Source organism: Phyllobates terribilis, unplaced genomic scaffold (genome assembly GCF_046119375.1).
Source record: "Phyllobates terribilis strain yellow unplaced genomic scaffold, ASM4611937v1 Scaffold_8__6_contigs__length_399053987, whole genome shotgun sequence".
Classification (NCBI taxonomy): domain Eukaryota; kingdom Metazoa; phylum Chordata; class Amphibia; order Anura; family Dendrobatidae; genus Phyllobates; species Phyllobates terribilis.
In genome coordinates, this window is record NW_027362768.1 from 147638325 (window position 1) to 147650317 (window position 11993).

The window sequence follows — 11993 nt, forward strand, 5'->3', positions numbered from 1 at the left end:
TTCACTAATTGGGTGTGATCTGCTAGAACACGCCCACTCGGAACAAAAAGACTAGATTTATATACAAGGAAGTGGGGTCATATCTCAGGACCGGAGAGACGTAGGAACACAATAAAAACAACGCCGGATTCAGGAGAACAACGATATTTAAATAGGTAAAAAAAAATACATATTTATGGCGAGTGATAGGTTCTCTTTAAATGGATTGGGCCTTTTTATGCTCATTTTCAATACTATGAAATGATGTTTAATGACAAAAGGAATGATAAAATGTGCTAGGGATTAATGTAGCGCATGTAAAAAAAAAAGGCAGCGTTCATATCTATAGCAGCAGCTGTGCTCTTTACTGCGCCGGTGCTCAAAGCCTTCAGCGCTGGCACAGATATAAGGCGTTTACAGTTTCCCAAGTTGGCAGTGGTTGAGTCCTTTATGGCGCAGGCACAAACACAAGCTGAAGACTCTCCAGTACCTGCGTCAGTGACACATTCATGCTGCGCAGGCGCAGACAACAAGCTGAAGACGCTCCAGTATCTGCGCCAATGACACATTCATCCTGCGCAGGCAACATGCTGAAGACCCTCCAGTATCTGCGTTAATGACATATTCATCCTGCGCAGGCGCAGACAACAAGCTGAAGACGCTCCAGTATCTGCGTCAATGACACATCCTGCGCAGGCACAGACAACAAGCTAAAGACGCTCCAGTATCTGCGTCAGTGACGCATTCATCCTGCGCAGGCGCAGACAACAAGCTGAAGACGCTCCAGTATCTGCGTCAGTGACACATTCATCCTGCGCAGGCGCAGACAACAAGCTGAAGACGCTCCAGTATCTGTGTCAGTGACACATTCATCCTGCGCAGGCGCAGACAACAAGCTGAAGACGCTCCAGTATCTGTGTCAGTGACACATTCATCCTGCGCAGGCGCAGGCAACAAGCTGAAAACGCTCCAGTATCTGCGTCAATAACACATTCATCCTGCGCAGGTGCAGGACCAATGTCTTCACTGCTTTTTATTATCGCACAGCATGTAATATTCTGCATCCTCTGAGTTGATTTCAAAGACAAACGTAAAACAGCAAAGTGCTGTTTTATCCCAGAGGGAAGGGGATGCAGACACCCATGCAGGAGCAAGAAAGCACATTTAGATTTTATTTCACGACTAAGAGACTGTGGGCCCCGACTCATCATTTGCATTATTTTTTAGTCCCTTTTCTTTTTTGTTTTTGTGGTAATCAAGAACATTTTTTGTGTCAAAATGGCGCACTGGGCTCATGAATATTGTGCAAATGCCCAAAAAAAGTGTTAAAAGAGTAAAAAGTTGCATGTTACACATACATTGGGCAAAAAAAATCAGACCTAAAATCACTCCAGGGAGAACGTTTGTGCAAAAATTGTGCAAGTCGCAATTGATGAATCGGCTGCAAACAACTGGAAACCCAAAATCACAATGGTGAATTTAATAAAAGACAAAAAGGGCAGACACAAATCAGTTAGACTTATAAAAGGTGCAAAGTAAAAGAAGAATTTGGCGCAAATAAAAAAAACAGACGAAAAATGGCAAAAACTAGACAAAAAAAGGCACAAATGCAGTAATGAATCGTGGCCTGTGACTCCGGTGTGAGGAGTTGACTATTGTTCTCTTCCTTCTTTCAGGAAATGATGTATATCTGGAATGGCTATGCTATTTTGGGGAAGCAGAGTGACCTCACCGAAAAGATGTTACTCACATTGAGCAAAGCAGAGGAGAATCTAAATGGGCTAGAACCAGCTACAGGTAGCCAGTGATGTAGTCTGAGGCAAGCACTCATTTTTGGGGTGTTTCTGCATGTTGGGGCATGTGCCTCATTTTTAGGGGTTTCAGCTGATTTGTTAGTAAAATGTGTCATAATCCATCTTTAAAGGAGCAGCTTATATATTTAAAGGGGTTGTACCAAATTAATAAGTTATCTCCTATTAATAAGAAATAACTTGTCCATCCCGAGAACGGTGCTTCGGAGGTTGAGCATGCCCACAACCATTCCATCGTCTATAGGATTGCTGGAGATGCCTGAATGCTATACTTCGCTCCATTCAGTCCAGGCTCTTCACAGCCACATTTTCAGACTTGCTAGGGGTCCCATTGGTGGAGCCCCGCAAATCAATGAGTCATCCCATATGGGACCCACATTTTTTTTTAAAAATGTACCCTGTCACTTGATGCTGTGGTTGCTCCAAACATTGCAGAAAAAAAAGTTTAAAGTATAACAAAACTTTTAAAAAGTAATTTTATATGTAGTAGTCCATTAATATTTTATAGATTAAAGAGGTCATCCAAAAAATATTTAATTCTAATTTTAATAAATCTAACAGGCAGGTAGTTCTTAACAGATGTAACTACCTGCCTATTCTACCCGGGGACCGCTCCTGCCAGTGATTCAGCTCTTCACGTTCACAGAGCAGCTCTTCTTCTTCCGGGCTGCTCTGTCAATCGGCCGTGACTGCCGACATCATGCTGATTGACAGCCAGCTCCCCGCAGTTAGGTAGCAGGGAGCCGGTTGTCAATTAGCATGATGTCTGCATTCACGCCTTATCAACAGAGCAGAGCAAAAGAAAAGCTGCTGCTCTGTCAATTGAGACGTCCGAGGATGCCACAGGATCACCGGCAGGAGCGGTCTGTGACCACTCTGTGCCAGCAAAGATTGGCGCCGGGTACAATAGGCAGGTAGTTAGCAACCACCTGACTGTTAGTTCTTAGGCCCATAGTAAAAAAAATTATATAGTCCTGGATAACACCTCTTTACTATCTGTCCGAGTCCTAAGACCCCCACCGATAGCTCAAAAGACTTTGCAGAAGCACTGAACTCCCGCATGAACATGTACTCAGTAATGTACAGACCCCCACACTTTCTTCTGCACAGTCTTTTCAGTTATCTGGGGACCCCCACCAATCTACAGGACATTTAGGCAACTATAGCAAATAAACACAAAAAAATAAAGCTTTTAAGGGCTTTTTCGCATGTAGAGTTTTTGATGCATATTTTTTTCTTCTGCTTTTTATCAGCATCATTTCTGCAGATGTCCGCAATAAAATACGCTAGAACAATCTTGTCCCATTGTAGCGTTTTTGCTCAGATTTTTTTTTTGCTGCATCTTCCCCTTTTTTTTTTATAGCATTATTTTTTTTTAGTACAGAAAAACTTTGATTCTGCCCTTACAAATGCAAGTGCGTTTTTTTATTTTTTTACATACATTTTTTCAGGCTCCACATATAAGGCAGTAGAGGAAAAAGTTTTCATAAAATCACATCCACTTTGCTCAGACAATTAAATGTAGCGGATTTTCTGCACACAAAAAACACAAGGGGGGGAAAAAAAAAAGTATTTCCGCCAAGTGGGAACATGGACGAAAAATGTAGTTACAATTTAAAGTAAAAGGCAAAAGAGATCAGCTGATCCCCAGAGTAAGAGTCGGGCGGGGTACGGACCTACAGATTTCCTAACTAGCTCATACACCGGTCTTCACATGCTCAAGAACTTGTGACCTTTTCCTTGAGCGATTACTGGTGGTCTCAGGACCAGGATTTCCACTGATCAAACTGATCCTATAATATATCAAAAGTTTTTTAAAAGTTTATTTACCATTTATCTAAAATTCCATCAGTAACTTTTGTAAAATGTCTATTCCATTGGGCATATCTGGTATTTCCCGTAAGAATACGTTTCTTCCATCATTATTACCCCAGACTTTAGCAGAGTTTAGTAGAAGCCTTTTTGATTGCATTGTTCATATAAAAGACCTCGGCCATCAGTATTTACTAAGGAACGTTGCAATATTGAATGTCGGCATCTAATTCCGAAACATAATGGAAATAAATGTGTTCTGTTCTCTTTGTCAGAGAATGATTTTCTGAGGGACGATCAATGTCTGGTAAAACTGCTAAAAGGTTTGTGCTTCAAGTATTTGGACAGGATCGACGAGGCTGAGGCGTGCTTCAAATACATCCATACAAAGTGAGTAAAAAGTTAAGGGTCAGGAACATCTTACTTTAAATAATCTCCGTGGTTTTATCACCTATGGTGATATATGCCGGATAGATCAGCGGGGGCAGGACAAAGTCTCTGATTGGCTAAAGTTTTAGCATGTTCTCCTCCCCCTGGATGTGAGTTCTGAGTCTCTCTCGCAGTAATATAGGCTGGATGTGAGATCTGTGTTTCTTTCCCAATAATATAGGCTGGATGTGAGGTCTGTGTGTCTTTTCCAGTAATATAGGTTGATTTGAGCTCTGAGTGTCTCTCCCAATATTATAGGCAGGATGTGAGGTCTGTTTGTCTTTCCCAGTAATATAGGCTGGATGTGAGCTCTGAGCATCTCTCCCAGTAATATGAGCTGAATGTGAGGTCTTTATGTTTCTTCCAGTAAAATAGGTTGGATGTGAGATCTGATTGTCTCTCCCAATAATATAGGCTGGATTTGAGGTCTGTGTGTATTCACTAACTCATGTATCAGCACAGATCCTATGCTTATTTTCTCTTTACGTCTATAGCCTATTTTCTCTCCACTCCGTGAGATCCTTTCTCACCTCCCTTCGGATCTGTTTACAATTACCTATCTCTCCCTGTTGGTATCTCTAACACTGAGAGAAGGAAAGAGGAAAGAGCCATCAAGAAAAGAAACAGGTGCCCTGAAGGATTTGTAACATTTTTGCAGATCACTCAGAAAGAACTTACAGACACTCTGCAGTAGCAAAGTTATAATTTTTTTTGTAATTCACACTATTTAGAAGGTTGCTTCACCTTGCATTTAGTAAACAAATGAAACGGGAAAAAAAAATAATTTAAACAAGTCTTAATTAGTGAGCAAGATGCTACTGAATTCTAGTAGTAAAAAGTTTAGTAAAGTAGCTATTATCAAAAGTAGGTGGTGTATGACCTTCAGCACGAGAGCATGATGGGCCACATGAACACCTGCCAAAAATGTAATTTTACACCTTCATGGTTCGTGTTCACCCTGAGGAAGTAAAGGGATCATCTAATATATATAATCGTCTTATCCCGTCTGTCTGTCTGTCCATCTGTCCAGGAAATCCCGCATCGCTGATTGGTCCGACCGCGGCCAATCAGCGACGCAGGATTTCAGAAAAACATGGCAGCCGTTAGCGGCTCATCTGCCGAACGGAGGTCAGCGGCGATGCAGCGGAGAGATGAGCGGCGCTAGACGCTCATCTCCCGGCTGCTGGCAGCACAAGTACCCCGACGGGCGGCGCCGCTGACCTCCATGCGGCTACCGTCGGGAGATCAGTGGCTTGGCCCGCTGATCTCCCGAGGGCAAGTGTGAAGGGAGGGACGGCAGCTCGCAGCGGGAGTACCCGCACAAGCAGCGCCGCTGCCCGGTCCTCAGTAATATGGTTCGCTGATTGGTCGCAGCCGCCGGCCGGCTGCAACCAATCAGCGATTTTGGCGCCAAATTTAAACACGCTCTCCGGTCCTCACTAACACGGTTCGCTGATTGGCCGCGACCAATCAGCGATTTTGGCGCCAAATGTAAACACCGCTCTGCTGTCTGGGCCCAGTCGGCCGCATACATGTTCTAGAATACCCGATGCGTTAGAATCGGGCCACCATCTAGTCAGCTATATTGATCCAAGGTGCTGCCATTCTATATAATGAATACTTTCCTTTTACAGTGAGAAGAAGATTAAATATGATGAATACCTGATACCCAACGCACTGCTGGAGCTGGCTCTATTGTATCTTCAGATAGACCGGAGGGAAGAGGCCATCAAACTACTTCAAAATGCAAAGTAAGGAGAAATGTTTAATATCGGTTGTTGGTTTATATGATGCAAACCTTACAATACATACCTAGGAATGTAGGGTCAGACCAATGGGACCCCCAGCAGTCCTTAGAATGGGGGTCTCGAATTCTTGTGTAAATGGGGCAGTTGTGCAAATTTGTGACTACCAATTCAGTGGGAGCAAATTGATTCTAGCAGTCCGGCCAGTATTCTGTGAGCACTGGATGGGAGCCCTGCGGACCACCTTCTACCTGACGGCATCTGCGGGTCCTCTCTTGCTTAGCTGCGTGATGCACACATTGTCACAGCAGGCCGGCTAATCATAAGAGGAGCAGACGTGGATGCCGTCAGATAGAAGGCGGCTCACAGGGTTCCCATCCAGCAATCACCAAATACAGACCAGGCCGCTAGACCAAGTCCAACGAATTTATACTCTCATCTCTACCCAAGACTCATTGATGCGCAAGGATTTTTAAAGTTTTTTTTTTCTTTTCTTGTCTTGTAGTACTTGTTGACGTTTTTGCACCAAATTCTTCAAAATGGCGCACACATTTCATGAATTTCACAAAAAACAGAAATGCTCTTTTTGTCTTGAACCTTTTTGCTGCAAAAAAATCGTATGTTCTGCTAAAATTATGAAAAATTTCCATAAAAAAAAAATTCTGACACATTTATAATCACTCAAGGGGGAACTGGAGTACATCCATGCAAACAAAGAAAGAATAGCGACTTTTTAAAAAGTTACAATTAATCAGCCAAAAACATCTAAAAACCCAAACCCTGTGCAGTGATGAATCTTAAAAACAAAAATGAAAAGCAGGCGAAAACGCACATAAAATACACATAAAAAACCCGCAACCTAAAAGAGGGATAAGGCAAAAATGAAAAACAAGTGAAAAACACCAAAAATAAGTTCACAGAGAAAATAGGATATATGATATAAAGAGCATCCAAAAACATATACAGTATAGCAACAGAAAAATTGACCTCTTTAAAATTTGTGAGCTCTGAGCATCTCTCCCAGTAATATAGGCTGGATGTGAGTTCAGAGCATCTCTCCCAGTAATATAGGCTGGATGTGAGCTCTGAGTGTCACCCAGTAGTATAGGCTGTATGTGAGTTCTGAGCATCTCTCCCAGTAATATAGGCTGTATGTGAGTTCTGAGCATCTCTCCAAGTACTATAGGCTGTATGTGAGCTCTGAGCATCTCTCCCAGTAATATAGGCTGGATGTGAGCTCTGAGCATCTCTCCCAGTAATATAGGCTGGATGTGAGCTCTGAGCATCTCTCCCAGTAATATAGGCTGGATGTGAGCTCTGAGCATCTCTCCCAGTAATATAGGCTGGATGTGAGTTCAGAGCATCTCTCCCAGTAATATAGGCTGGATGTGAGCTCTGAGTGTCTCTCCCAGTAGTATAGGCTGTATGTGAGTTCTGAGCATCTCTCCCAGTAATATAGGCTGTATGTGAGTTCTGAGCATCTCTCCCAGTAATATAGGCTGGATGTGAGCTCTGAGCATCTCTCCCAGTAATATAGGCTGGATGTGAGCTCTGAGCATCTCTCCCAGTAATATAGGCTGGATGTGAGCTCTGAGCATTTCTCCCAGTAATATAGGCTAGATGTGAGCTCTGAGCATCTCTCCCAGTAGTATAGGCTAGATGTGAGCTCTGAGCATCTCTCCCAGTAGTATAGGCTAGATGTGAGCTCTGAGCATCTCTCCCAGTAATATAGGCTGGATGTGAGTTCTTTGTGCCTCTCCCAGTAATATGGGTGGCATGTTTGCTTGAAAGAAGAATAAGGCACAAATGAAAAACAAGCTAAAAACACCGAAAATAAGTTTGCAGAGAAAATAGGATACATGATATAAAGAGCATCGAAAAACATCTACAGAAAAAGAAAAATGTGCCTCTTTTAAAAATGAGTAAATCTTTATTAGATAGACACCCAAATAACATCATAAAAGTTTACAAGTAAAGAGGGGAACAAGAGGATCCCCTCAAGAAAACAATAAGGTAGGAAGGGGAGAGGGCACCTACTGTATCTCTCTAAGACCCCAAGGCTATGTGCACACTGTGCGTTTTTGATGCGTTTTTTTTTCTGCACAGAAATGCACCAAAAACACTAGCTAGATCCGTGTACCAGCTAATGCAATGACAATCCTGAAGTGCTGTGCACATGATCAGGAATTTTCCTGACAGGATTGTCATTGCATTTAAATCTGCAGCATGTCAGTTCTTTGTGCGTTTCTGCAGCGTTTTTCACCCATTGATTTTAATTGAGTCAGTCAAATCTGCAGCAAAAACGCAGGGATAAATAAATGTATTTGCGTATTTGACTGACTCAATTCAAGTCAATGAGTGAAAAACGCACAAAGAATGGACCGCGGGAGACTACTCCTCCCATCATCCGACGGCCGTTCCCGCTAATAACAGTGGGAGCAGGTGTGGCTGAGGGGAGAAGTAGTCTCCTCAGTCGGCGCCTGTGCGCAGTGTAAATAAAAGAAAAAAGTAAAAATAAATCAATATTAAAATAAAATCACCTTTGTCCCTTGTCTCCGAAAGAAGTCTTACTATTCTGCCCATCTCAAAATTTTAAACCTAAAAAACATGATCTGCTCCCTCTACTGTTCGGGGAGGCGAAATACCTGATCCCTCTGCACTGGTTGCAGGTTACACCCCCCACTCACGTTGAGTGGTTGAATAAGGTTGACATGATTAGGCGGGTGGAGGAGCTCACTAGTTGGGAGACTTCCCGGCATTCCCATTTTCTTGAGGTTTGGCATCCCTGGAAACCTACCTGGCCGGTTTAGCGGTTTTGTGGGTTAAAAATAACTACTACTTATTCTGTCATATCTTGAGCACCTCCTTCTCCTTCCCATTACTCTTTATCTCCTACCTCATTCAGGTTGTTTATTAATCTTGCCAACGCGCCGCAACACATAACTTTGTTTTGGTATGTGATGTCTCTCATACATTATGCTCCCTTGTATTAATTCTTTTCTGATACTTTATTCAGATATTATTCATTTCCCTAGCTTAGGTCTCTTGTTGTCTAGGTATACTAGGTTTAATTTTGTATTTGTCTTGTTATATATTGTTTCAAGTGCCTTGATTTGTTTCATTGAGATACTATTGTCTTTTTATTGATATTGTTATGATATCTCAATTTCCTTGTCTATAATTCCATATGCTGCACTGATGTCATTTGTTTATGTTCTATTTACTTAAATAATGAATATTTAAAAAAAATAAAATCACCTTTCATTCTCACCTGTCCGCTGTCCTCCTGATGTCCCACGGTGACCTGATCAACCGGCATCCTGCAATACACTGACAGGAGCGCGATTGCTCCCGGCAGTGTTCATCGCTGCGCTGCCGGGACTGAGTTCACCGGAGTTCATCAGCTGAGAGCTCCGGTGCCCTCACTTACGGCATAGGTGCTGCGTAATTACACTCCTGTCAGTGTATACAGTGCTGTCTTCTACAGCAGTCACATCACTGATGTGATTGATGTGGTTGCTGTAGAAGTGACCCGGATTGCCATGGGACACTGTAGATTACGTCATGACGGCAGACAGGTGAGGGATATGGTTGTTTTTATTTTTGTTTTTATACAGGAGACGAGGGCTTCGGGGACTAGGTGTTAGGTGAGTATACGTTTTTTTTTTATTGTGACATAGTTTTAATCTTTTATGTGTAATTTTATTTAAATAAAGGACTTTATTCTGGCCATGTCTTTATTGAAAAACGTCAAAAAACTTACTACGGTGTTAGTAATGGATGCATCTTATAGACGCCCTCCATTACTAACCTGGGCTTCATGTCAGCCGCCAATACAAGGCTGACATGAACCCCAACCTTATTACCACAATCGCCACCGCTACACAGCAGTGAGAGGAGTGCGCCAATTATGGGGCAGCTGAGAGCTGATATTATTAGCCGTGGAGGGCGCTGGTATCCATGGCCCCTTCCCTGGCTATTAATATCAGCCCTCAGCTGTCTGTTTAGCCTTTTCTGGTTAGATTTTATAGGGGGACCCTACGTCAATTTTTTCTGGGGTCCCCCTGTAATCTAGCCAGTAAAGGCTAAGCAAACAGCTGTGGGCTGTTATTAATAGCCAGGGAACATTTTTGGCTAATCACCCCTTCCCCGGCTACTAATATCAGCTCCCAGCGGTCGGCTTTCCCTCTGATGGTTATGAAAATGACGCGGGAGCCCACGCCATTTTTTTTAATATTACGCTATGTGCCCACGATCTGGACGTAGCAGCTCTTTGGATGCAGCATATTTTTGCTGCGTCCAAAACGCTGCATTCTATTGAACACAGGTAAATTCATATGTGTTCACTGAACCATGTGGATTTACCGCATTCAATACATTCCAGTGGTCAAATTTATGTTGCGGAGACTAGCGACTCCGCAAGAGAATTTGACATGCTGCGATCCTGAAAGACGTGCCGCATGTCAGTGTCCGCGGGTGATCTGCAGCCTCAGATGCACGCATAGTGGACATGGGATTTCTAGAAATACCATCCACTTTGCTGTAATATCTGGATGCTGTGGGTTTGACTCTGCATAAACACGCAGCTTCAAACCTGTAGCTGCTCCTGATCGTGGGCACATACCCAAATTCACCCGCAGCATGTAAATTTCTGCAGATTTTGACCAATTGAAATGTCATTATATGCGGTGGATCTGCATGTATTGACAACAAAAGTGCAGTATTAGAACACAGTGTTTTGGACGCAGCTAAAATACGCTGCATCCAAAGTACTGCTGGTTGCTGATCGTGGGGACGTAGCGGCTAAACAAACAGCTGTATGCTGTTATTAATAGCCAAGGAACATGTTGGCCTAATGTCACCTTCCTAGGCTAAAAATAGCAGCTCTCAGCTGCCCCAGAAATAGCATGAATGGGAATGCTAATGGGAATAACGTGTATGGGATTAGCTGACAGCTAGCCCTTTTGTTTAGTGATGAAAAGATGTCAACCAGACCACCTCATTACTAAACCTAAGTAAAGTAAAGAGCTAAATAAACACACACACTGAGAGTAAAACACTTTATTTGAAATACAACAGACACATTATTTAATCATTTAAATTAACCAATATACTCACCAGTGATGTCCCAAGTTTCTTTTTTTAAAAGATCTTTATTTAGCTCCAAAAAGCATTCATTGCTGTACAAAAATGCATCAAAAAGCGCATAAAAAATGCATAAAAATCGCAGTAAAACGTGCTTTTTTTCTGCAGCGTTTTTCCTGCCAAGAGATGCAGAAACCTTAAGGAATTTTCTGCATTCAAATCCTGAACGTGCGCACGTAGCCTAATACTTAGCTGGATACAATTGGAAACTTCTAACTTGCACTATTAGCAGAGTATCCTTTTTTTCCTTTTTACTTTAGATACAGTGTAGCAATCTGCTGCAAATGTCTTCACATCCTTACTGTCAAATGTTAAACTTACATTTTTAACTCTTGAATGTTCTTCCACCAGACACAATTACAAGAATTATTCCATGGAGTCTCGAACGCATTTCAGAATTCAGGACGCTCTATTACAAGCCAAATCTATTCCGAACGGCTGCTGACGAATGTCCCCCGCAGGATAGACCCTTCTAGTATTTATTTTTCCAAGAACTGATATTTCCCACATTGATGGGATAAAGTAAAAAGACAATGGTGGGTTGTATGCTGAATTCTCTAAATTATTTGTCCAAAGGTGATTTCCTCGCGGCACGTTGTAGTTGGGATCCTAGAAGTGGCTGCTTCTCCCCGCTTTGATCCTACATTTTATTTAAAAATTTACAAGCTGGGAAACGTGAGAATTTGAATGATCATCAATCAGGGTTTGCAGAATGTATTTATGCTGTTTCCACATTGCATATAAAATGTCTATATGTAAATTAAATCAATTACCTAAATACAAATGTTACTAAATGCAACGCAACAGGGATTAACAGATATCAGGTCCTGGTTCATTTTACAGTTGTACCACTAGATGGTGCTAGGTCACCCTGGCAGAGAAGACTGGACCTGGTCCAACCGGTCATTCCACTGTTATCATGGCTGGAGCACTTTGACACTTGTGTTATGTTCTTAAGGAGAATCTTTCACAGTTCAAAAGTGTTCAGATCCTGCTTTTATTTTATTCTCGCTGGTCCCCTAATTATTGTTTTTTTTTGTTTGTTAAATCCAACATAGGGTTCTATAAATAT

At 42.2% G+C, this 11993-nt stretch overlaps 1 protein-coding gene across 3 annotated transcripts in view; it reads left to right on the forward strand.

The window, feature by feature from the left end:
* The window catches only part of TTC39A (tetratricopeptide repeat domain 39A), an 82477-nt gene extending 70739 nt beyond the window's left edge, over window positions 1-11738 (forward strand). For all 3 annotated transcript variants that reach the window (XM_073643492.1, XM_073643494.1, XM_073643493.1), the window contains 4 exons: window positions 1656-1776; window positions 3878-3992; window positions 5666-5782; window positions 11273-11738. In XM_073643492.1, the coding sequence (XP_073499593.1) occupies window positions 1656-1776; window positions 3878-3992; window positions 5666-5782; window positions 11273-11366 (447 nt within the window). In that variant the 3' untranslated portion in view covers window positions 11367-11738. The remainder of the gene's footprint in view (window positions 1-1655; window positions 1777-3877; window positions 3993-5665; window positions 5783-11272) is intronic.
* The last annotated feature ends 255 nt before the right edge of the window (window positions 11739-11993 follow it).